General features: G+C 39.2%; 2 protein-coding genes across 2 annotated transcripts; both read left to right on the top strand.

Annotated features, from left to right (window-relative positions):
• The first annotated feature begins 275 nt into the window (after positions 1-275).
• Positions 276-847, top strand: LOC110706437 (glycine-rich cell wall structural protein 1-like). The gene is made up of 2 exons (XM_021884358.1): positions 276-530; positions 668-847. The coding sequence occupies exons 1-2, from the start codon at positions 276-278 to the stop codon at positions 845-847; spliced, it is 435 nt and encodes a 144-aa protein (XP_021740050.1).
• Positions 848-14250: 13403 nt separating this feature from the next.
• Positions 14251-22547, top strand: LOC110706401 (phosphoenolpyruvate carboxykinase (ATP)-like). The gene is made up of 13 exons (XM_021884326.1): positions 14251-14570; positions 14735-14999; positions 18034-18197; positions 18648-18801; positions 18921-19005; positions 20177-20277; positions 20517-20815; positions 20913-21086; positions 21194-21259; positions 21350-21528; positions 21623-21792; positions 21896-22064; positions 22187-22547. The coding sequence occupies exons 2-13, from the start codon at positions 14737-14739 to the stop codon at positions 22328-22330; spliced, it is 1968 nt and encodes a 655-aa protein (XP_021740018.1). The 5' UTR covers positions 14251-14570; positions 14735-14736; the 3' UTR covers positions 22331-22547.
• Positions 22548-27649: the final 5102 nt, after the last annotated feature.

Below are 27649 nucleotides of genomic sequence, written 5' to 3'. Positions count from 1 at the left end.
AAATTCATTCTCATCTTTTGTAAAAAAAAAAAAAAAAAAAAAAAAAAAAAAAATTCTTTCTCATCTTGATTGGGAACCACCACTAGTCCACCACCAATCTCCATTCTTTGTTCATCACCCAAAAAATTCACCTTAGTACATACACCACCGTCGCCGAAAGTTGCTGTCGATGTCCCTTTTGTTGCGGCCGCCTCCGTTTTCTCTCTCTTCCTCTTCTTGTTGTTTTGTCATTGCGGTGAAGCACGTATTTGAAGGTTTTATGGTTAAATTTAACCATGAAAACTCTAGATCTGGAGTTTTTGATGGTTAAATTTGACATTAAAGCTTTAATTGATGATAGAGAGTTGTGGGTTTCGGATTTTGGGGTTATGGGTTTGGGTTCGAGTTCGTGGGTTGTGGATTTTGGGATTGGGGGTTCGTGGGTTGTGGGTTTCGGAGTTGTGGGTGGTGGGTTTCGGGGTTGTGGACTTGTGGGTGGTGGATCTGGGTTCGTGGGTTGTGGGTTTCGGGGTTGTGGGTGGTGGTTCTGGGTTCTTTGGTTGTTTGGTTGGTGGTTCGAATTTTCTGGGTTAGGTGGTTGGTAGGTTCGAATTTTCTGGGTTCTTGGGCAGGTGGTTCGAATTTCTGGGTTCTTGGGTTGATTTGGTTGGTGGTTTGAATTTTCTAGGTTCGTGGGTTGGTGGTTCGAATTTTCGGGGTTGTAGGTGGTGGTTTTGGGGTTGTGGATGGTGGTTCTGGGTTACGTTGTGGGTTTCGAGGTTGTAGGTGGGCGAAATCGGGGGTGGTGCTAGGTGGTGGTGGTGGCATGGTGCAAGGTGGTGGTGGTGCTGGTGATAGGTGGTTGTAATTAATGTTTTTATTTTATTTTATTTTAATTTATTTGGGTTGGATTAATATTAAACACATGCCTTTATTTTTTGTTAATTACATTTACCATCTTTTGCCTAGGAGTCCACAAACTACTAGTTTGTTGCGACTAAAAAGTAACGGAGGGAGTATTATATAGCAACATATGTTTCTTTTATACACCGGGAATTAAAAAAATATATACAAATAAGCATATCAATAGTGCAAAAGTTGAATTGTTACGATCATTGCAAAATGAAGGCAGTTCATAGTATTTTATATTTTGGTCGTCCACCATTGATGTGTAGGCTAATCTACCGCCTATGGGCAACCAGGCACTCATCTTTAATAGGCAGCACAACAATGTTTAATGGATAAATTAGCTTAAACAGCCTAGTAATGCGTTGATTAAGCTTTGACATGGACTATCTTTACGTTGCTTCCACGATGGTGTAAAAAAATCGCTGTCATACTCATACAAATAGGACAAAACCCAAAATTTATAACCTAAAAGTGTATAGACTAAGTTACACATAATACACACTAAGGTCTAATTAAGGTGCTGATTATATGGAAATCATTTACAAATCACAACTACCTCTACATAAAATGACGTGGATATGAGTCCTTGTCTTGCATTCAAATCAACCTTATCACAAAATTATTATATATGCAATCTTAATGTTAAATTTATGGAATAAACTTATAAACTTAAAGGGCTAAATCAATTATTCTTTGAATAAACTTCATTATATTCGGTTTATGTAATCAAGAATTGCATTGCTTATCAAAATAACACGTGCTAACAGAAGAAATTAATCATATAAATGAAGATATTATTTATTTCTATGTCAAAACTCTTGTGATTAGTGAGTTGTAATCCCTTCCTATGTTATTTGATTTTCGAATTGTTGTTTTTTTATACATAGTCAACAGCTGTGTTTAGGGTTGACTTTGTAACTCCTTACGTCAAGCTTGAGTGTTTATGTGCGATTGTTACCTAATGCCAAATTCCTTTTTGACTCACTGTACAAGCAATTATTTAAGCTCATATAGTTCTCGATATCATTTTCCTAAGTTTGGTGAGATCAGAGTACGTGAAATTAAATCTAAGGTCACGTCGAAGATAGATATATCATATATGAAGTATGTGAAGAGTGTGGGGTCATGTGTGTTGAGCGGCCTGAGTCTGTGCGTTTTGGACATGGCTAGGTTAGACTTACAAATTACGGCCATACATGTTGTGTCGAAAAAAGGCCTAGACACAACGACCCAACTGCCACATACTATTGTGTCGTGGCCTATCAATTTCACTTATAATAAGTGTGCTTTGTCATGTCAAACCATATTATTATGTTGTACTTTTTTTGGGTCTTTCTATTAAGAAAAAAAAAAAGTGGCACAAGCTCAACCCACAGCGGCCAGGCCACAACATGACCTACATTGTAATTTGTATGTATCTTGTGCTCGAACATGGTTAGATTATGATAAATTGGTAGAAGTCCAGATAGTCCAATACCATAAGATTTATTATCACCAACTAATTAAAATAATTGACATCTCTAATGTCTTAATTAGGAGAATGATTAAATTTAAGATTATGAATAATTAACAACAATAATATTGCATTCACCAATTGGTTGTTGGTGTAATGGTGATTGAGACTACACTTGGTAGGGAGGACCCGTGTTTGATCCCCCGCAACAACAATCGGGAGGAGACTGGAATCTAACCACCCAGAACTGATCCTCGAATCCGGATTAGCCCAAAGGGTGAACCGGATGGAACACCAAAAAAAAATATATTGCATTCAATATATATTTTTTATTTTTCAATTATGTCTCATATAAGTATGTGTTATAATGATGAAGATTAACAAATACGACTATATTAATTATTTTTTTCAAAAAAGTAAATATAGTATGTTTGTTGATAAAAAAATTTACAATATCTAATCCAAAAAAGAAAAAAAAAAAACTTCAATGGCATGGGTCTCCAGTTGGTCAATCTAGCTTTTTTAAGGGAATTTTTAGCAACCATGCAAGTCTGAAGATTTGTAGATTTTATCAATTGTTGTTTGTTTAGGGTAAAAATACCCTAGACACGTGGACCAATAAGAGGAGGCCACGTGTCGAGTTCAGGATGGCCCATATGGCTTAATATCCTCTTGACACGTGGCGCCCTTAGATTCGTCAAAGAAATGGCGGCCTTCAAGGGCCCAAATCCCAAGAAGCGCTGTTTTACGGCGCAACCCATTGGAATTTAGGTCAAGTGACCTAGATAGGGGCACGTTCTCCAATGACCCTATAAATAGGGAGATATTTCCCCATTTTGGGGACACATTCAATCATTTATTACACCTACATTCTCTCACATCAGAGAAGCACCTGAGCTTGGAATCCAAGCAGATCCCTACCTAAATTTCCGTACTCTTTATTCCCTTTCAAGTTACTAACTTGATCGTCGGAGGCGGAGCTCCTACCACCCGGAGTCTCCGTTGTTTTGCAGGTACAACTCAGCCGGATCAGACTTCGTGACGTAACTCTCCCGATGGACAAAAATACCCAAAACATTTGGCGCCGTCTGTGGGGAGAGTACCTCGAAGATGGTTCCAGAGTCTGTACCACCTCCTAACCTTCTGGGCGATGATCCAGAAGTCTTTACAGACCAGGAGGATGAAGATCCTCAGGTCGAAACCTATACAGCCGATGATGGCTCTCTGATAACCAAGCGCATCCGGCCCAGAGAGACTCTGAAGCGGGGTGCCTCCCAGGCGGGTACAAAACGACCCCCTGGACAGCCGGAAGGGGAATTCATGAGATTCAGCACCAGTCACCCGAGACGAATTCATGAGATTCATGACAAGTTTCAAGGGTGAAATTAAAGAGCTGATCACTAAGAGCCGGGCTGGCCCAAGTAAGGGTTAGTCGGCCAAGAAGACTCCTCTAGAAAAGGGGAAGTCAGTCAGAGATCGGCAGCCCATTCCTCATCCAAAGGAGAAGGCAGCCGGGACCATTGATTGGTCCAAAATTCTTCTTCCAAAGAGGAATACCAACAATACCCGCCGGACCCATCAGCCGGTGGGAAGTAAAAAATCAACTCTTGATGCCCGGGAGATCATCAACCAGAAGAGAAATCAACAGTTGTCTGAATCGGCTTCTACGTAGAATTTTCCAGACAGCTTCAACAATACTTCCGCAGGGAATGCACTTTCCTTGCATGAGAGTCAGACAGGCGGTAATACCGTCCACTCTGGCCCTCAGATGATCGGGGCTGCACCATATGTACCTTCTCAGCTCTACGGTCAGTACCCACCTTGCTATATGCAGTCGGCTTTCTTCGGAGGTCAGGCGGCATATCACAATGTCCAGCCACTGGACTGGCAGCTCCGTCTGCTTCGCCTGGGTGAACAACCTTCTGCATTCACCCGGGAGATAACCGAGGCGGCACAGCCGGCCAAGGTTAAAAATGTGTTGGTAGGTACCTATGATGGTACCACCAACCCGGAAGATCACCTCATGGCATACACCAACCTTATATACTTACAAGGGTTGGATGATGCCACTTGGTGTCGATGCTTCCCGGCTACATTGAAGGGCATTGCCCAAAATGGTTTGGAAACTTGCCAGCCGGGTCCATTGATAGTTTCAGGAAGCTTGCCTTCCTGTTTGCTTCCAACTTCTCAATGAACATCCCTGCTAAGAAAACAAGTCTTGACTTGAGCACCATTAAGTAGAGAGAGAGAGAAGGGTTGCGCTCCTATGTCAGGCGGTTCAATCTGATCAGAATTCAGATTCAAGGATTGTCTGATGAGGTAGCTTTTACAGACTTTTTTAAGGGTCTGAGAGACGGGTCGACCTTTAAGTTCGACTTAGTCAGAAAAGGGGCTTTAACTTTACAGGCGGCCTTGAGGGAGGCGAAAAGCTACATTCAAGCAACCGACCTCTGCTCGCCTGCTAATCAGTCGGACTCCAAGAAGTCTTACAAACAGAAAGACAGTCGGCCTGCTCAGCCGGCCAAAAAGAAAGAAGAGAGCAAGAAGAGAAAAGAAGTCTGGGCGGTTAGTTCTTCTGACCAGCCGTCCCAGAAGAAGAAGAAAGAATTTAAACCGTACGTTCCTAAGTACGAGTTTAATAAGGACTGCAACTCCATCCTCATGGAAATTAAGGATCGGCTGTCCCTAGGGAAGTCGAATCTAATGAAAAGTTCCATTCAATCAAGGAACAAAAACAAATTTTGCCAATACCATGAGGAAGTTGGCCATGACACCAACGACTGCTTCAGCCTTCAACGGGCGTTGGACCGTCTGGCTGACAAGGGGATGTTGAAGTCCTACATTTCTAAGTCCAAAGGGACTAATAAGAAGAATCCGGGGCAGTCGTCTAAGACCCCCCAGGCTGCTAGTAGCTCGGACACTGACAAGGAGCCGGTCTACACAATAACAGGCGGGTTCTCATGCGGTGGCCCTACCATCCGGGGCACCAAGAGCCATCTTCGAAAGATGGACAAAGATGATGATGGGCAGACGTCTGCAAGCTCCTCCTTCCCAGACGTTTTGATCACTAAGAAGGACAGGGGCAGTGTTCGTCGTCCGCATGATGACCCGGTCGTCATTGAATGTAAGGTTGCCAACCAGCTGGTTGGACGGATCCTTATTGACACCGGCAACTCATCAGACATCATCAGCCTCCGGTGCCTGCAAAAGCTGAAATACAATGACAGCAGCTTGCATCCTGTTACCCACCCCTTAGTTGGCTTTGGGGGTGGAATGGTTTACCCAGTCGGAAGGGTTGATTTACCAATCCGGCTGGGTGAGAAAGGAAAAGGGCGACACCTGGTCGTCAAGTTCCTGGCTTTTGAGGAGCTGACCGCCTACAACATTATTTTGGGCCGGCCAACCCTCAACGAAGCCAAGGCTGTAATCATACCCTCCCTCATGCTCATCAAGTATGAGAGGGATGACAGCTCTGTTGGTTCCTTGAATGGGGATCAGAAGACGGCCAGGGAGTGTTATCTCTCAGCCGTCAAAGATACTGTGGCCCTAGAAGGACAGGAACCAATAGACCTTGACAATGTCAAGGATGCCGACCAAGTACCAGCCCCACCAGCAGCCGGGAAGAAAAAAAAGGCACATTTGCTGGTGGAGGTGAAGAAAGAGAAAAAATAGCAATCACTGACCGGTGAACGGTCAGATGAGCTCCGTCCCCAACCGGCTGGTGAACATATTGATATACCTCTGGACGATAGCCGTCCAGAGCGTACTGTGAAGGTTGGGACGGTTGCTTTTGCTAAGTTGGGTGCAGACTTACACCTTCTGCTGAAAGAATTCAAAGACATTTTTGCCTTTGAAGTGGAAGAGATGTCAGGCATCAGCCCGGATCTTGTTGTCCACAAACTCGCCATGGACCCTAAAAAGAAGCCCATCCGGCAAAAGAAAAGAAATCACGGCGAAGAAAGAAGTCAGGCGGCAGCTGCCAAAGTTAATAAGCCGTTGGACGCTGGGTTCATTCGGCCATGTAATTTCCCCGACTGGATGGCGAATGTTGTGCTTGTGAAGAAGCCGAATGGTACCTGGCGTATGTGTGTTGACTACACAGATCTCAACAAGGCATGTCCCAAGGATAGTTATCCGCTTCCTAAGATCGACAGTCTGGTCGATTCGGCAGCCGGGCATGCCTTGATGAGTTTTATGGATGCCTATTCCGGCTTCCATCAGATACTCCTGTGGAAGAAAGATCAAGAAAAGACGGCCTTTGTCACTGATCAGGGGTTATTCTGTTACACTGTGATGCCGTTTGGCTTGAAAAATGCGCCGGCTACGTTCCAACGGATGATTAATACGGTCTTTATTAATCAAATTGGGAGGAATGTAGAGGCGTACATTGATGACATGATAGTCAAATCCAAGCAGCAGGCGGATTACCTTGCTGATCTCCGAGAAACCTTCACCACACTCAGGCGGCATAAGGTTATGTTAAATCCTAAAAAATGCGCCTTTGGTGTTGAGTCTGGGAAGTTTCTCGGATTCCTGATTGATCAAAGGGGGATAGAGGCTAACCCTGAGAAGATACAGGCGGTAATTGACATGAAGTCACCCCGCACTGTCAAGGAAGCACAGAGACTAACCGGTTGCCTAGCGGCTTTGGGGAGATTCCTCAGCCGGTCAGGTGACAAATGCCTTTAATTCTTCCAAGCAATCAGGAAGAAGACCAGATTTGAATGGGGGGATGATGCTGAGGCGGCCTTTCAACGGTTGAAAGAACACTTGCACTCTTTGCCAAGGCTTGTTAGTCCACTGCCTAAAGAGATGTTATACATGTACCTAGCCGTCTTAGATCATGCCCTCAGTGCTGTTCTCCTTGCTGAGAGAGACGGCGTTCAGCTCCCGGTCTATTTCATTATCCATGTCCTAAAAAATGCTGAGCTCCGGTACCCCACAGTAGAAAAATTTGGCCTTGCTCTATATATGGCCTTCAAGAAATTGAAGCCGTATTTTCTGGCCCATCCGGTGGTAATTTACACCGACCAGCCCCTTAAGCGGCCAATGTCTACCTTGGAATCATCCGGCAGAATGCTGAAATGGGCTATTGAAATGAAAAGTCTTGAAATCACTTTTGAACCTAGAAAGGCAGTGAAAGGTCAGGCGTTTGCCGACTTCATTGTTGAAATGACACGGCCGGTGCAACCGGACAACATTGACCAGGTTTGGAAAGTGTATGTAGACGGGAGCTCAACGAAGAACGGCTGCGGTGCAGGAATTTTATATGAGTCCCCTGAGGGGGACAGATTTGAATATGCACTACGGTTTAAATTTCAAGCCTCAAATAACGAGGCGGAGTATGAAGCCCTGCTAGCCGGAATCCGCATGTGTAAGGCAGCAGGGGCAACTAAAATTGACGCCTATTCCGATTCACAGTTGGTCGTCAGCCAGTATGAAGGAAAATATGAGGCAACTCATCCGACTATGATCAAATATCTTCAGGCAGTCAAATAAGAGGCTGAGGCACTTGAGGAATTCCGTGTGAATCAAGTGTCTAGGTCAGATAACAACCAGGCGGATGCGTTGTCCAAATTGGCTTCATCCGCTTGCTGTGATACGCCTCGGTCGGTCTTTTGGGAAGTTCTTGAAAAGAGAAGCATACATGAAGAGCCCATTGGAATCTTAGACCGAAGCTCTACCTGGATGGATGGCATCCGGGCATACCTAGCAGACGGAAAACTTCCTGATTCACCACAGGAGGCAGCCGTCATGAAAAAACGAGCAGCAAACTTCGAGTTAAGAAACGGAGAGCTCTTCAAGGCGGGTTTCCTTAAACCTCTATTGAAGTGTGTTACCCCAGAAAAGGGGAAAGAAGTTCTCGAAGAATTGCATGCGGGGTACTGTGCCTCTCATATAGGCGGCAGGTCCCTAGCCGTCAGAGCCAGGCGACATTACTTTCGGCCTACTCTTGAAGCAGACGCTAAAGAGTCGGTGAAGAGATGTGACAAATGCCAGAGGTTTGGCCAACTTATTCATCGCCCGTCTACTGATCTGACAGCAATCCACAGCCCAGTCCCATTCGCTAAATGAGGCACGGATATCTTGGGTCCTTATACGCCTGGTCCAGGCGGAAAGTGCTACATTTTGGTGGTTGTGGATTATTTTACTAAGTGGGTAGAAGCTGAGCCGGTTAAAAACATCAAGACAAAGGATGTCATCTCTTTCATCTGGAAGAACATCATGACCCGGTTTGGGGTACCTATGTCTATGGTGTTTGATAATGGCCCTCAGTTTGAGACCCCTCAGCTCAAGACTTGGTTGGGAGATCAGGGTATCTCACATTGTTTTGCAACAGTCGGCCGACCCCAAGCAAACGTCCAGGTTGAAGCCTTCAACAAACTCATCTCAGACGGCATAAAAAAGAAAATTGAAAGAGCCGGTGGTTTATGGGCAGAAGAGTTATTTTATGTCCTATGGGCCATCCGGACTACTGCTAAAGGGGCAACCGGAGAAACCCCATTTCTTATGGTATACGGTGTTGAAGCCGTCTTGCCCATTGAGCACTACGAGCCGACTCTCAGAGTCATGCTCTATGATGAAGAGGCAAATTGGGAGGCCATGCGGCTGGCATTGGACTCCCTCCTGGAACGCAGGGGCAACGCTGCCCTGTGCCATGAGATATACCGTCTAAGAATGACCAGAGCCTACAACAAGAAAGTGGACAAGCGTCCTTTGAAAGTTGACGACTTTGTGTTGCGAAAAATGGAGGCAACCGGTAGGGCCAATGAGGCTGGAAAGCTAACCCCTAATTGGGAAGGCCCCTACCAGATTTATGAAGAAGTCAGAGATGACACCTACCGTCTGGAAACCCCAGACGGCCGCCGCCTGCCTAGAACTTGGAATGTAGATAACCTAAAAAAGTACTACTTCTGAGAATGTAAATTTTTTGTAAACAGTGAGTCAATTAATGAGAATTCAGACTTTGTTTGCAAAATTGTTTTGTTGTTTTTGATTATCCGCCTGGGTAATACTGAGACGGATTCTTCATTTAACTAACTAAGTTTGATACTTAGTAAAGGTTATAATTGCTTTACCGCCTGGGTAATATTCAGACGGATCCTTTGTTTATCTAACAAGTTTGACATTTGGTATAATAATTGTCTGTCCGCTGGGTAATACCCAGACGGACTCTTTGTTTAATTAACCAAGTTTGATACTTAGTGTAATCCAATAATTGCTTGTCCGTCTGGGTAACGCTCAGGTGGACTGTTTCTTTAACTAACTAAGTTCGATACTTTGCGTAAATTCACTTTTAACGCTCGGCCAATGGTCCGATTAAAAACTAAGCACAAAAACGCTTAGTGGCTATACAACCGGTCTCAAACAAGACCAAAGGCCAAAATGGCCGGATGGTTGCCTATTTTATAAAACCGCCTTAGTGGCTATACAACCGGTCTCAAACAAGATCAAGGTCATCAGCTCGGCCATTTTGTCGAAGTCCATTACCTCATCCAATTGGCCCATTCATCCGTTTTGCAAAGCCCGCAAGATCCGGCTCATCAGAAGTCAGATCTGCATTAAAAGTAGTACTCTGTGAGAAAGAGGCAGCGTAGTTGGCATTCATCCGTTGCCGGCTGCTGATTGACCCCCCAGAGGGATCAACCTTAGTCTTGATTCTCATGAAATCAAGTGGCCAAGGTATTTCAATCCGTCCCTTACCTTAGGTATCCGGATGGGGCGCAGGCTTCTGCTCCTCCCCAGGTGTTGCCGCACCGGCTGGAACATTAGGTTGCTCGCCACCCTTTGATGCCGTAAAGGCATCCGGCGCTTTCTGCTGTGAGCGCTCTGAGCTTTCGCTCAGAATTTTCATCGCAGCAGGCGATTTGCCCCCAGTCGTTGGACGACCGGATTGGGCAGAAGATTGTTTCTGGGGAGGAGGGTCCTTCCTAGCGGCCTTTGCAGCCGGAGTCTTCTCCATATCGTCTCCTTGCCTTTTGAGCAGCTTGGAGAAGGATTGTGGAATTCTCTTGGCGGAGTCTTGAGAAGCAAACAAGGGTAAGTATACCCAACCGGCAAAATATATATATATATATATATATATATATATATATATATATATATATATATATATATATATATATATATATATATATATATATATATATGCAAACACATAAAGTCAGGAGGTCTTACCCCGCCTTTCTTGGAGTCTTTGGCCTCGACGGCTGCCTTCTTGGCAAGTGCAGCCTCTTTGCGCAGCAGCGCCGCAAACTTAGCCGGAGTCTTCGCCGGGTCGACCATTCTCAAGGCGTCGGCTGCAAGAACATAATTCATGGTTAGACAAAATTATGGCAAGTTTGCAATAAAAATAAAATAATAATCATTCCGGATGAAAAGTATTCTACCCCTGGGAAACATGGTACTCAGCCCGCAGGCGGACAAGAAGAACTCGTCCTTGAAGAAGTCCGGATGGGGGATCCAGTTCTTGGGAACTATGATGTGAGTCTCATCCCCCATGGGCTCAGTTGTTGTTTCAAAAAATCCCGGCTCTATTATTTGCTCCCGGGCCTTAGTAGATAGCACCGGGAGAGGGCATTTCCGGCCTAGAAGAGCCGGCTCAGTGTTGTACCGGCGCAGTGTCCGGTTATGTCTTAAAGTTGGGGAAGAAATCAAGTAAAACTTGTCCTTCCACCCGGACCATTGGACACTTTGTCCAAAGTCACCAAATATTGGGGCAAGGTAGTCAGAGTATACCATGCCCCATGGCCGCCTGGGGCCTTTCTCAAGTAGTGCATGTGAGCGAAGGCGGAAAAGCTGGGGTTTATATTTTGGAACTCGCAGGCGGCGATGTAGCTAAGAATATTCACCCACGAATTGGGGGTGAGCTGCCAAACCCCTACATCGTACCCCTTAAGGATTTTCCTAATCCCGGGGTGGAGGGGGAACTGGAGGCCGACTTCGATAACCACCTCGTAGCAGACAAAGTAGTGGTCTGCATTGTCAATATCATCTTTCTAGGCCATTACAGCATCAACCGGAGGAACGATGATGTCCCAGCCCCTTCCAAAGGGGTACTTTTCTTTGAAGGCCCTAAATCCGCTCTTGAGGAGGGTGATGTTACCCGACAACATCCAGATCTGTTTAGGATTGGGGTTATCAACGACCTTAGGCGGCTGCTGATAGTCAGCCGCAAAATTATCTTGGTTAGAGCCGGAAGATTCGGTCCTTGACCCTTGGTCGGCCTCAGCATCGCCGGCTTCATTAGAGGAGGCGGCTCCCTCGCCGTCTACCTCGTGTACTCCAGAGCTCCCGGAAGTAGAGGGAGCCTCTTCATCGGAACCACTCTCTTCCAAATCCCTCTGTTCCCCGTCAAGAACAACCTCATCGGCTGGCACTTCCATAGTGCGCCGACTCCTAGACCGTCTGGCCGTTTGTTTCGTTCTGGCCATTGTGTCCTGCACAGACACATAGAGGGAGGAATTCGGAGATGAGCATATCGGTTCCAACAGTCCAGAAAAGGCACCTCTTGTTCTAGACTCAGCCGTCCCAAGGGACCGGCTGAGTGTCCTAGGCAGTGTCGAGTGTGTGGATTGAGAACTCATTTATATTTTCTAAAAAACTAGGTATGCAGGCGGAGAAAAAATTGTATACGAGTTAAAAAGGAGAAAAGCTAAAATGGTACAGGCGGTTACCTTACTTTTACTCTGAAAAATCTGAAAACCGCTACAGCCGGTAAACCGGGTGTTGAACTGCTAGCACACGGAAACTTGAACTTGTTGTGATGCAGACGGAGGCAGAGAATCTCTCTCTAAAAAGCTCTCTCTTTCTCTCTCTAAAAAGTCAAATGAACGTAAGGTGAGAGAAAAAGGGGGGGTGTAACTTTCTATTTATAGAAGGTGAAAGCGGGGGGAAAAACTTTGGTTTGAAATTCAAATTTTTACTCGCTACTGTTCACCTTTGAAAGGTGGACACGTGTCACAGGCCCCACGTGATATGCACGTGCGTCCTGTGAGGGGCAAATGTTTAGGGTAAAAATACCCTAGACACGTGGACCAATGAGAGGAGGCCACGTGTCGAGTTCAGGATGGCCCATGTGGCTTAATATCCTCTTGACACGTGGCGCCCTTAGATTCGTCAAAGAAATGGCGGCCTTCAAGGGCCCAAATCCCAAGAAGCGTTGTTTTACGGCGCAACCCATTGGAATTTAGGTCAAGTGACCTAGATAGGGGCACGTTCTCCAATGACCCTATAAATAGGGAGATATTTCCCCATTTTGGGGACACATTCAATCATTTATTACACCTACATTCTCTCACATCAGAGAAGCACCTGAGCTTGGAATCCAAGCAGATCCCTACCTAAATTTCCGTACTCTTTATTTCCTTTCAAGTTACTAACTTGATCGTCGGAGGCGGAGCTCCTACCACCCGGAGTCTCCGTTGTTTTGCAGGTACAACTCAGCCGGATCAGACTTCGTGACGTAACTCTCCCGATGGACAAAAATACCCAAAACATTGTTGATGAGGTCCTTATGTAAAGTGTCAATTAGGGTGTCTAGGATGGGTTCAACATGTTCGTGTTAGGTATGGTCCATTTTGAATTTAAGTCATACTAAACTATTGTGTTCATATAAGTCGAAATCTAAATTTAATTGTTTGTTTAGATGTTGGGTTGAGTCAATTTTTGACACTTCTATCCTTGAGGATATAATTGGAGAGTATTTAAAAGTAGTAGAATTGGGTGAAATGAGTCCCACGAAGAGAGAGAAAAAAAAAAAAAAAAAAAAAAAAAAAAAAAAAACTAACATTTACATATAAATGAAAAGGTATAATACTTCCATGGATTTCATTTAAGGTGTATTTGGTTGATATAAATTGTTTTTAATGGAAAACCAAATTTATCAATTTCCCTTATTTTTTCTTGTTGGGTTTGTGAAGGGGTGAAAAATATTATCTAGAAGATGGAAATTAAACTCTGAATGATTGAAAATATTTTTGTTGAAGAATAAACCTATCAAGTGTCACCACATGCATGCATGTAAGTGTCCCACATTGGTTGAAGAACATAGAGTTCAACACTTTATAAGGCTAAGGAGCTACTCCTATTGCTATATGGTTTTGGGATGGAACCTTCTTTATTTCTCTATCAAATTGACTTTTAATCAAATTGAGAAAATGAAATTCAAATTCAGTTTTATTACTAAGCAAATAAATCCAATCACCCCTAGAATAATCATCTCCTGTAAAATAACAAAGTAAAACTTATTACACTACCCGAGTAACCTTATAATATAGACCACTTATTACATTAAAACTTATTACAATATGACCAATCATGAAATTTTTGAATAAAAACGAAGGACGTTTGTAACAAGATGTAGCTAATGATCTATTTATCGATCTTTTAAATTTGGTTAATTATCAACTTGTTTGCTAATTGATTTCTTATTTTATGACGAATACTGTGATTTTAACTTATAACATGACAAATTAATTTTGAATAAGCAAATACTCCCTCTGTTTTTAAATAATTGCTCCACTTTTCATTTGCGGTCGTTTTCTACCCTGATTTGTATAGTTTATTATTGAGTAAACATATATTAAATTTGTAAAAATTATAAAGATCTCTTTCTCCATTAAAAAAGGGATCATTCTGATTTACTATAAATCTATGATCGTATTAAATGCGCCAAAATCTACCAAGACAATGGCATATGAATATATGATCATAAAGCATTATTAAGGTTTATAACGATCCAAAATAAAAAAAATGACTTTAAAACAACTCAAAGAGACAAAAAGTGACTTTAAAAGCGCGTTTATAATCTTAATTCTTAACTCCAATATTAAATAATAATAATAAAATCAAGATAAAGTAATAAAGCCTTAAAAATATGGACTTTTTCCACATTGTATCAATTCATAGAAGAGCTGGAGATCAAATCATGGATAAGATTTCAACCATAAGTTATTATCTAAACTAACCATAGTTAAATATTATCAAAGGGCCCGCCTATTAATCTATTATGGCCCCACTAAACCCGGAAGCGTTCACTATATAAAGAAGCCCTTGTGCTGCTTCAACACTCATCCTTCTCATTTCTTCTTATGTCTCCGTAAAATCTTCGTTTTTATGCTACATTTTTCCTTTTTTCATTAATTTTGTCTTTTTTATTTCTTTTATTACTCATCAGCCATATTCTGGTGTGTATTAATCAGCCTCTTAAAATTTTAGTTACTCAGAGGTACGTTATATTGTTGTCACATTAGTTGTTCAAATCGATAACATCACGTTATTAAAATTGTAGATAGTTACTTTGAGACGAATGAATGAGCTACAAATGCATTATATTACAAATTATATGGACATTGGTTGTAAAATATTTTTTGGATGTTGTGTATTACACAGACATGGAAAACGGAAACGGAAACGGAAACGTGGAAATGCCCGGGAAGGGGCTAACGAAAATACAAACAAACGGAAGCGGGAAAAAGGGGAATGAAGTTTGCCACGATGATAGTTCATTACCGGTGAAGGCTCAAACCATTGACGAACTTCATTCCTTGCAGAAGAAAAAATCAGCGCCCACAACCCCAATCACCGGTTCCTCGTTTGGTGCCACTTTTGCCATGTCCGAAGAGGAACGCCAACGACTGCAACTCCAATCCATTAGGTACCTTTTTTTTTTTTTTTTTTATCATCAATTCTAGTGCTTTAAAATTAACGTCATTTGCAATCGTTAGATTAGATTGCCACTTTGCCACGTCATGCAAATGATTTTTTTACGCAAAAGTATATTTTTAGAGTGATCATGTTAATATCGATCTCATTAATTTACTAAATGTTCTTCTTATTTTGACTTTTGATTACGGTCTCAAATTAGTTATAACGATTGTATATACGTAACTTCATGGGTTGTGACTTGATTGTGAGTCTGGTGACATTGCACAAGTTTATATGCATATGCATTTTCTGTCAAATTTAAGTTCAATTCAAATATTGATTGTAAGCCAAGTGCATGTAAGCAATTACAATATATTACAAATAATAGTATTCGGTATTAATTGGGAAATTTATGAAAAAAATCAAATCAATGCAATTATTATTTGGTTTGATTTGATTTAATATTTCTATTTTAAATATAACAATTTCCATTTTAAAAATATACCCCTACTTAAAATGTACAATAAAAAATATCATGCAATGTAAGAAAGTAATCATATTATCCCATAAATAATTTTGTTTGATTCTTAAATATCTTTTCCTAATTCACCCCAATATAAAAAAACAAAAAAGTCATTTAAAATGGACATTGTATGATATGGACTAATTTTATTTCATACTTTGGATGGAAATTACACGGCAATTAGTTAGGTAGCATAGGAAGTCCCAAGATTACGTAAAAAAAACCATTTTAATTGGCGAATTTGCCCCCAAGAATATTAAATAACAAAATTTTGAAGAATGTTTACATTTTGTTATTAATTCCGTTACAAAGAGTCTACCGGGTGAAAATTTATAATCTAAAATTTCAAGAAGCCGAAAGATAAAGGAAGCAATAATGGCGGCATTTACAAGGGCATTACATCATTGAATTTAAACATTACCCCTTTATCTTTTGTAATGTACTGACTACTGAGTAACATATGACATTAACATAATTTTGATTATTAATAAGTCCCGTCTAATTTTATTGACCATGACTAAGCATATTAAAAAAAAATATCATCAAAATTTCCTTTTATCGTGCCAAATAATACTCATAAGATAATTGATAATCTTGTCGATCTATATTAATTTCAACAGGTTCTGTTATAGTAGGTTGAAAATTGAGATTCATCTTATAATTTCGACGTTATAAGATATGTAGATAACACTCCGTGTCTCCTAAGTTTTAGTCCTAACTGCATAAACTTAGAGGTAAAAGTGTCTTATCATCTACCGTTTACAAGCATTAATAAACAATTGAAATTGAAAAAAAAAAACTCGTGACCAAGACAAAAAGCACTCGAAATGGCTAATTGTGGGGCCATCCAAAATACGTGTCATTTACTAATTCAAAATGTGCTCTAATCAACTACTACGCAGAACAAATCTTCCATATCATTTGCTATGTTAAGAGTTTCTTTAATTTCTAATCATGTCCTATTCATATATAGTTATATACTTCTATGAATAAGATTTGAAATATTGAATTTCCCGAAACACATCTCTCATCAACTCGACTAAAACCTTCTATTAAAAAATCCGTTTTATATTATATAGAGTATTGAATGCAAAGTAAAAATATATACGAGTACTATTGTAGAAGGTAAAACTACCTTCAACAATTTATCAAATGCATTAATTTGTGCTTACTCAACACATAACTGCTAATTAATTTCAAAATAAAAAGACGTACAGACTAATTAAAAGATAACAATGGACTCATGGATGGCTCCTCATTTACAAACATGTTTTGAAAATTGCGAAATTACGGGCTAACATTGATGAAGTTGATGATCAGAAGCAATGTAGGAAGCGGAAGCAAGGGAAGGTCATCAAGGGTAAACCCAATACTCATAGATGAGAACCAAGCAAACACACCTTCTGAAAACTTCACATCTTTTATTGTTGCCGAAACCCAACAACCTTGTTCGACATTGCCAAATAATAAGCCAAAAAAACCCACAAGTTGCTTTGGCATCAACTGTTGCTATTGTGTACAAAAAGACACATTAAGCAACAATTCTAACTGTACCAAGTCCCAACCCATTTGGCGCAAATGGGTTTCGTGCTTTAACCATGAGGGTCACATTGTCCATGATCATGGACTGACCGAAGAGAGTACTAGGGAGATTGAGGATTTGACAACATTATCCGCTCTACCCAAGGATTCTTTATGGTCAATAAGGTGTTTATTTCTTTTCTTGTTGATGTAGTTTGCTAGCAACTTCAGCTCGTTTAAACAATAATGTTTAGCTGAAATAACAAGTTACCACACGCTAAATATAGTGTGTGGTAGGATAATTCAAATTAGCTAGGACGGATTAGAATCTCTTCAACAAACTTTGGTGGAACCTTTTCAAAATTTATCCCCATCCAAAATTTTGTGTCATTTGCTTCATCTAGTGCGGTGTACATTTTGTGCCATCGTATATACTAGTACATGATTTTTTTTTTTTGTTTTTTTTGTTTTTTTTTTTGTTTTTTTTTTTTTGTCATTCAACAAACCCTTTTTAAACAATTCTTGTACCATCTCTTTCCAACTTTCATATGCAACAAACTTTTCCAATTTTCGCAATTCAACTAACAATTTTTCATTTCCCGACCAATATTTACGGTTTAATTTAAAGCTATATTTGTTTGAAATTTCACAAGCTTAATTTATCAAGTAGTCATTTTTAGCAATTGTTACGCAAAGAGCTTAAATTCATAACCAATAATAGTTTTAGTGACATGTGTCAAATTATGTTATTAATCAAATTGCTTGCATAGTTTTTTTAATTTATAGAGGCGAAATTGAATTTCATGAAATTTACGGACTTACTTATCGTCTTATTTGACAAAATTTTCTTATAACTTTTTGATCAAATGAGTCAAGTATAATAAAACCGAGGGAGTATCTACTATTACGAGTTATTATATTGGGAATTCAGAAAGCCATGTTAATAATTGACTTTTTCTTGTTGGACTGGTTTGGTCATTGTTTTGAACGTGACTATTAGTGCGTCATTGGCGTCTTCGGCAAGAGAGACAGGGCCGAAGGTGGTAAGAGGAGACCCAGGAAAGGCTTTTAAGCATGTGCATCATCACCCGGTTGTTCCGACGATCAGCGTCAGTGACAGCGCTCTCAAATTTACTCATGTCCTCTACAACCTATCTCCGGCTGGTACCTACTTCTAACTCTCCATTTTATCTTTATCTTTTATAATTCCAGATATTCAAACTTATATTGCATAACTAGTTAATTGTATAATATTTATCAGCTTTTTTGTTTAAACTTCCATTTAGTGATTTATATGTAAGGCATGCACGATTTAAACACGTAACTTGTAGTTCATTTGGAATTGGGTGAGATTTGTCTCAACGTACGTACTAACATGTCACGGCTGAAAAACGTATGGACAATAGAGTACGGGTAATAATTAAGTCATACGTCAATAATGTAACAAGTCGAACAAGTCAAGCAAATTGACAATTTTTTTTGTTACAAGTACTACGTTACTCATTACTCATTAGATCAAGTAATTGCATAACGTGACTTTCTTATTTGACCAAAGATAATTAATTACAAGCATTGTCAAAGGATAGGAGTCATTGAATTGGGTTGTTGGTGCAGAACTGTATGAGCAGGCGATCAAATATGAAAAAGGGTCGTTTATTACATCAAATGGTGCATTGGCAACATTATCAGGAGCAAAAACAGGGAGAGCTCCAAGAGACAAGCGTGTTGTAAAGGATGAGACTACTGAGGATGAGCTTTGGTGGGGCAAGTATGACCATATTCGTCGTCTCATTCTCTTCTATCTCGCTTTATATACTTCATTTAGCTAGTAATTTTATTACTAAATGAGTTTTTAATCATATTTTGTGTGCAATCATAATGTTGCAGAGGTTCGCCTAACATTGAGATGGATGAACATACCTTCATGGTTAACCGGGAGAGGGCTGTTGATTATTTGAATTCTTTAGAAAAGGTTATTTTTTTTTTTTTTTCCATTTTTGCAATTTAATGTTTTAAGAGATAATTATGTATGTTAATGTGAAGTCCTTGTTCAATTAGAGTGACATTTTGGTGAAAAACCTTATTACCTTAGCTTTTCTCCCACTAGTATAGTATAATGCTAACACACTCACAAATTGAGGATCAAATATGGTATTTTATTAACGTGGGACTCGAGTTAGGAAACTTTGTATCCATTGTTTAAACTCCTATAAGTTGTAATGACAATGAATTGAAGGTGACAAAATAATAGGAGGCAGCGTATAAAATAGTCCTAGAATAACATTATTGAGCGAGGGGGAGTTATGGTGTGTGAAAGGAAAACAAAAAAGTGATGTAATAGGCAGGTTGAACTTTGAGTAAAATATGGGCAAGTGAGGGGATGTGACGATATGAAGAAGTTTTATGTTTTGTCATATGTTAGCAGAGGTGCTTCCTCTTCTGAGTCCTATCCGATCCTTTACTTGGGAATATCACCTCTATTTTATCGTCTATGCTTTTGGCATCTTCGTGTTATTTGGATATATCATATATGGAGACTTTTCCCATTCAATAGTTGGTTGTTGTCTTCCTGTATACACAAATCACTCCCTTTTGCTCTCCCAAACTGATATATGGCTCTGTACAACACCTCTGTGTCGTTATGGATTTGTCGTGTGCCAGATGTATGCCTCTGTCTCAATTTTATAGTCACATGAATATATTTAAGTTACGTATGGAGCGAGTTCATAAAGACAAGAGTAGAGGTATTTTTGTAAAGAAGTGAACCATATTGTGTTAAAACAGGTTGGTCAGGCCTACTTCCGGGTTGGGAAATTTATGCCAAAACTAATGATATTGGGCCAGGTTGTTGTGGGCTTTTTAGGCCAAATTGGGCCTTATAATGCCCATATTCTGATTTTTTCCTTAATTTTGGGCTGAATTGGACATGATTTGAAAATTTGGCTGAAAATATTTACAAAATGTAATTTAGTGTTAAAGTCTAAAGTTCCATAAGAAATTCATGTTGATCAAGCTAAGATTACTGTGGGGACTCTTTGAAGTCTGAAGTTCTATTGCAAGAAGCATAATAAGTTGATATACTAGAGATGAACGTTAAAATTCTTATTAAATGGCTGATAATCAATGTGAAAAATATATTTTAGGTATTCGTGAACGATCAATTTCTCAACTGGGATCCACAGAACAAAATTAAAGTCAGGATTGTATCTGCAAGAGCTTATCATTCTCTGTTCATGCACAATATGTAAGTATCTACTCTTAGATGCAGTTTTCTTTTACTCGCTTGTGCTCTCATTTATCTAAAGGCTTAATCTCCTAAATTGGCTTCTTATTCTAAGATATATATACTATATGATTTTAATTTTATTAAAAAAAGGTTTTAACAAAATGATGTATACACAAGGATAAGAAAGCTGAAAATGGATGTATCTAGCTTTGTGTGTGTGTGTTTGTGTGCAAATTTAATAACTGGATGGGTGACAGGTGCATCCGACCTACACCCGAGGAACTAGAGGACTTTGGTACTCCAGACTTCACTATATACAATGCTGGAAAGTTCCCATGTAATCGTTACACACATTACATGACATCCTCGACTAGCATAGACCTTAATCTTGCTAGAAGAGAGATGGTCATCCTCGGCACTCAGTATGCTGGGGAGATGAAGAAAGGTCTATTCAGTGTAATGCATTATCTCATGCCTAAGCGTCAAATTCTTTCTCTCCATTCTGGCTGCAATATGGGCAAAGATGGTGATGTAGCCCTTTTCTTTGGCCTATCAGGTATAGTAGTATTCACACTGTCATATTTGCTATCTACTTTGCCACTACGCTCTTTGAATACATGTATGATGTATAATTCCATGGCTCTTTTCATTAGGTACTGGGAAAACTACTCTGTCAACTGATCATAATCGCTACTTGATTGGTGATGATGAGCACTGCTGGAGTGATAATGGTGTATCAAATATCGAAGGTGGTTGTTATGCTAAGTGTATTGATCTGTCAAGGGAAAAAGAGCCTGATATTTGGAATGCCATCAAATTTGGAACTGGTATATACTTTTCTTACCAAACTTTGTAAACTTAAATTCCAAATAATAATTACAATACTTGAATGATAAAACCTGAGGCTTCTGCTTTTGTTTTTTAAATGGATCAGTGCTTGAGAACGTAGTATTCGATGAGCACACTCGTGAAGTGGATTACACAGACAAATCCGTCACAGGTTAGAAAACAGATTATATTGATTATCCTACTTAATATATTTTGGCAGAACATCATTTTAGACAAACCTTGTACTGCTTTGGTGTTTCAGAGAATACTAGAGCAGCCTACCCTATTGAGTTTATTCCAAATGCTAAGATACCGTGTGTGGGACCTCACCCGAAGAATGTCATACTGTTGGCTTGTGATGCTTTTGGTGTGCTCCCACCTGTGAGCAAGTTGAACCTTCCTCAAACCATGTACCATTTCATCAGTGGTTACACCGCTCTGGTAAGATCGATCAAATTTAGTCAAAACAAACTGTAGTAATGAGTGTGAATTAGATGGCGTAATAACGTAATTGATTTGTAACTTGAAACTACAGGTGGCTGGCACGGTAGATGGAATTAAGGAGCCAACAGCAACATTCTCAGCATGCTTTGGTGCAGCTTTCATAATGATGCATCCTACTAAGTATGCTGCGATGCTTGCTGAAAAGATGCAGAAGTACGGCGCCACAGGGTGGCTTGTCAACACTGGTTGGGCTGGTGGAAGGTATAATGCAAAGATTTGTTTTTAGATTATTCGCCTTTTTGCAGTATAATCATAGTGTAGTTGATACACAAGATGACATAGTAATTTGTTTTTGCTTCTGCAGGTATGGTGTGGGTAGTCGTATCAAGTTGCAATACACACGTAAGATAATCGATGCCATACACTCAGGGACCCTGCTGAATGCAAACTACAAAAAGACAGAAGTCTTTGGGCTTGAGATCCCCTCTGAAATAGAGGGAGTACCTTCAGAAATCCTTGATCCTATTAACGCTGTTAGTAACTTCTTTCTCTACTATATGACTTTCCGCCTTGCTTTGTATAGTAAATTCTACTTAAATTCTTGTGATACTAAACTCGTAAATAATTACCCTTTTTCGTTCGTGCTGTACTGTAGTGGCCGGATAAGGATGCGTACAAGGAAACACTGTTAAAACTGGCTGGACTATTTAAGAACAACTTTGAGGTGTTCACAAACTACCAGATCGGTAAGGACAACAAGCTCACAGAGGAGATCGTTTCAGCCGGTCCTATCTTCTAATTAATTTGGTACTTGAAATCATCAAAAACCTTGTTCCTAAGGCTAAGGTGTTGAGACTATGTATGGCAATTCGGAATATGATTTTTGTCATTGCTAGAGAGAAGAGAATGTGATGGTGTAACATTGAAATGCATACAAACTTTATTATTCTATACATTATTATCAAGTAATATATGCAGTAATTGAACTAGTTTAGGCTGGTTCCTTCCAAAATAAATAATTTTCAATTTGTGTATACCAATTTTACCCTCTCTTCTCTCCTATGCGTACCAATTTCGGATCTCACAAGGCTCTTGATACCATGACAAGTTATAATGAATAATATTCACCGTATTTCTCATTCAATGTGAATTGCCATGTACAATAATATATAGAACAGGGAACTTGAAAGGCAAGGCCAAAATATTCCCAAGATAAATACAATATCTCCTAAAATATCTATTCACAATATTATCACAATATTCCCAAATATTATCTTTTCCTAATACAAAAAGTGCAGTTTCATAGTAAAATCTCGCTTTCTCAAAAGTTCACTCCCAACTTTTTGTTATGTAGCTTCTTAAAGTATTACACCTTTGTTCTTTTTTTTTTATTCCTATTTGATTTCTTTTTGTGAGAGTAAGAAAAGTCAACCCATAAAAAAAGGTAAGAAAAGTCAAAGCACTCCTTTTTAAAAAAAGAAAAAAAGAGTACGTAATAATTAAAAAAAATAATAATAAAAAAAGTAGTGTAAGATCTGTCAAATATTCAAATACAGCAAATAAATGGACGTAGACATTGCAATAGTAAACAAAAACAATTAACTCAAACTTGATTATTCCATATAATTGAGTGGATGAGTAACTAACTCAATTGGTTAAAGGCATGAGGGTGGTATCCAAGAATCGGAATCAAATTTGATATGGATCCCTCAATACTTACAAGGCTTGCGAATTTTTTCGAATAAGGGGAATATAATGCAGGAGCAATCAATATGGCCGGGTTATCACTTATTCTTGAAGATTATTGGAATATTTAATTGTTGTGTGCCCATATATGTTTTAATGTTTAAAAAACAAAAAAAAAAAAACATATATTTATAACAATAATAATCACCATTAGTTAATGTGATTAACTTTAACTATACAGGTGGGTAACCTTAATTTATCTAGTAGCCCCAATTATTATACGAGTATCATTATTAATAATAATAAAAAGTAACCCCACTCCATTAAATTTGTTCATTTGAGTAATTCCTCTTCTTTTATTTTGATTATTATTAAAATAATAACTTCACTTGTTTAAAAGGGTAACCTCATTTTTCTACTGTGGTAGGGTAACCTCATTTGATCATAACCATAACCCACATTATTACTTATATATGAAGTGGATTCACCACATACTTGTATAAGAAATTGTTTACTTTTTATTACGATATTATCCTCTAGGTTTTTACTTTTCACTTAAAAGAGTTTATTTCCCTATTTTTAGGCTTTAAAAGTGTTTTGGTTATTGGAAATAATTGTTGGTCACAAATATTATGACTTGGAGATAAATTAGAATTAAGATTCCTAGTTTTTAATTAAATTTTATGATTGATTATTAGTTTCGTATCTTATCTTTGTACGTTTTTTCAACCAATGAATATGGGTGCATATTAATAAAGACTTTTGGTGTATGTTTGATTTTGGGAATCAACCTTTAGAGCATTGCTTGTTTGATTATTAATAAAAATTATCACTTTCCGCGACTTGTGATCAAAATCTAGTTACGATTAGGAAGAGATCTATTCTCGCAAGAATTACATTACTATCCCTTTGAATTTATATACTTTTATAAATTCTTTGGTTTTCGTTAAAATTCGAAACTCCAATGTTATTATATCTTGTGAGTGAGTCTGAAGGAATCTACATCAACATATATATGGGGACTATATTATCATATATAAAGAAAGAGTGGGGTTTTGGACTAGAGGTGATCATTGAACGGGCAGTGCCGAAGTAAAAAAATAAAAATAAACCCACTTCTCGGGTCGGGCCAAAATTTTTGTGCCTAAAGTGGTCAGGCCGTTTAGAATTTTCAGGTCGGGCCTAAAAAAATCAACTAAATATGCATAAAATGCATTCCCAAACCCGCCCCCCTGATATGTCCATTTTATATAGTATTTTACCCCCGTCCCTTGGTCATAATTGGTAGTGTTTTTTGGCTCTTTAGAGCCACTTTTATTACTAATTTGTATTTTCTAGTGTTTTCGTAGTTTTGGTTGAGTTTTGTAGGGATTTGCACTTTTGGAGCATTTTCCGGGGAATTTATGGAGCGACTATGAGCATTGGAGGAGCACGACAAGTTTTCGTAGCCCAGGGCCGGTTAGAGTCATCAAACCGGTGATTAAGGGCTCAACATATGAGATACCGAAGCATTTGGATCGAGTATTCAAGACCCGAAGAGGAAATCCAGATTGGGCCAAGTTACGAGCCCAATCGAAGTCCAAGATAGCCCAAGTGGCCTTGCCCGACCAAGTATGGTCCCACCCGAAGGCGCGCTTGGTCGGGCGGGGCTGAAGAAGAACGAAGCATTGCTTCGCCCGAGCTCGCGCCCGGCCGGGCGCGAGAGATGACTCATGAAGCAAAAAAGAGGGTCCGACCAGGCGGTGTGGCGCCCAACCGGGCGCGTGTCTCTGAATAAGATTTAGGGCGTCGTTTAGTTTGTTTTAGTTTAGGATTAACTTGCTTAATATAAATACGATTTCATTAAGCAAGTTTAGCAGCTCTTTTATCGCTTTTATCTCTTTTTACCTCTTCTCTTAGACTTTATCTCTCTAGTTAGTTTTATTTTCTCTCTCTACAACTTTATACTTTGTTCTTGATTCAACTCATTATTTAAGTTAATTTTGCTAACGATTTCCTCTTTATTAATTTCAGTTTTTTTTTTTAATTTCTTTTATTCATCATGTCTCCTTTAATTGCTTTGTTTAGTTTAGATTTAATTATACGTGAATAGTTTTCTTTCTAGGGTTTATGGCGATCCTTAAATAATATGAAAAGGTAATTTATTATTGTTGATTATCAATGCTTGATTAATTTCCTATTGATTGATTAAATGTTATGCAACTAGATTTGCGCAGATCTTTTATGTATGAGTTTAGCAATATTGATTTGAGATTCGAGAGATGAGAATTGATATTTAGGCTTTTTCAATAGGCAGGTTAATTTATAAATGGTTAAGTCGAGATTCGAGAGATGAGATTTAATACTGGAAGATTAATTCTGTGATTGTAATACGTAGCGAAAGTCGCCCTTTATGATCTGATTAATTGATGCATTGATGATTGATTATTGTGTTTTACCCTTGAATGTTATTTATTGGAAAACCTATGCCCTAGGTCCTTTATTCATTGATTTCTCTTTACCCTTGATCTCTACGTAGTTTAGTTTCCTTTAGATAATAATAATTTGTTACTTAATAATTTAGATTGCTTTAATTAATTAGGAATAGAAATACCAGTTCCCTGTGGATTCGACCCTACTTTCCTATCGATTTTAGTTAGTGGTTTTAGGAATTACTTTTGATTAGGTGATACGACTTTAGTCTGTCACCCCCCCCCCCCCCAAAAAAAATGGATCAAATTTTTTTGCCCAAAACCCGCCCAAAATCGGGTCGAGCTAACTTTGATCACCTCTATTTTGGACTTTTAAGGGGACACCATTATTACCTCACCCTTCACATATATAATAGAAATTGTGTAAAACTTAGGTCCTATTCTTTTAGACTTCTCTATAGACCTTATCAGTCTTTTTCAGCAATTTTCAATTCAGTTTAGTTCAGCAAATTTCAATCCAATTCAACAAATTTCAGTTCAGTTTAGTTCGTTTCAATCCAGTTTAGTTATTGTTGTTGTGTTGTTATTAAATTAATAAAAACCTACATTTTGAGTCTTAGCGAACGTCTGAACACGCTTCAGCAACAATAACATCTTTCTCTAATTCTCCCAATGAAGAAAAGGAGAAAGGTAGAAAACCATAGCCAATAGCCCTGCAACGCGCCCCATACTTGTCCCACTTCCGATGAGCCGCAACTGATAGAACCCGACCAGGAACGATGTTAGACAACCCAAATTGTGTTAAAGGAGAAGACCCCGTCAAATCAACACATACATCAAGGCCTCTGTCCTAAGAATAAAGCAACACATCTGCTGGTCTAACAGCCCCGTCGTTCCCTCCAGACAACCCAACGTTAACCTCCTTTTTCGCAGAAAACTCAAACAGAAAACAAATATCAACAAGGGTATCACGAACAACGTTGTGCCGATGTTTAATACCCATTTTCCGAGCACAAGACACTGCATGGTCCTTATAAATATCTCTATAAAAAAAACCCTTGAGAAAGCAGTACACGGTGTCAAAATGGAGAACAAAGGAACACCCAGCTGGTAACCAATAATTTTAAGGTGCAGGCGGCTATACCTTGCTTGGTACAGCCAAAAAACGCAAAAAGAACATGTAACTATTTTGTGAAGAACATACAGTGATTTTGTAAAGAACATATAGTTGTTTTGTAATGAACATCCAATTTTATATTTTTTCCCATATCTAAACAACATTTGTAATATTAATAAAGAGCATGATAATATTATGTGATAAACATTATCTATATATAACCACCATAATTTGAAGACAAAATTCAATAAACATTTCACAATAAGCAATGAACATTATGTCGCAAATAAAAATACATTACACTGACAATCAAAGAACATAAACATATGTTCGTCTTTTCAGTGTTTTTTTGGTGCAAATATGTTCTTTTCACTCTAGGTATATGTTCATTACATTTTGATTGTATGTTATTTTCACTCTAAATATATGTTAATTACATTTTAATAGTATGTTCTTTTCACTATAGCTATATGTTCATTACTTTTATATATCATGTTCTTTCCAACAAAACGACTGTACGTTGCACCGTACAGGCGCCTGTAGGAACCAGCATTCAAAGAACACAACGGTAAGCCTTACTATTCATAGTCTGACCTAAACCTAATTGTTGATAAGTATTAGGTGACTCGTACTTCGTAGCTTTGTCCGCCCGATCGGGCGGACATTGCCCGGTCTGACCGGGCGGTGGGGGTTGGATACGTTGAAGCATTCGTATGGAGTTTTCTTCTCGCGCCCGATCGGGCAGACCTTGCCCGGTCTGACCGGGCGGAGAAGGAAAAATGCGGAGACGCGGATTTTACGATTTAAAGTTATCTTTTATGTTATCTTTTTGCCCAAGTATCTTTTATTTTAGGGATTAATATAAAACCTCCCTAATATTAGTATAAGGGTTAAGAGAGAGAGA

Source organism: Chenopodium quinoa, unplaced genomic scaffold (assembly GCF_001683475.1).
Source record: "Chenopodium quinoa cultivar QQ74 unplaced genomic scaffold, ASM168347v1, whole genome shotgun sequence".
Taxonomy (NCBI): Eukaryota; Viridiplantae; Streptophyta; class Magnoliopsida; order Caryophyllales; family Amaranthaceae; genus Chenopodium; species Chenopodium quinoa.
This window is presented reverse-complemented; position numbering and strand designations above follow the sequence as displayed.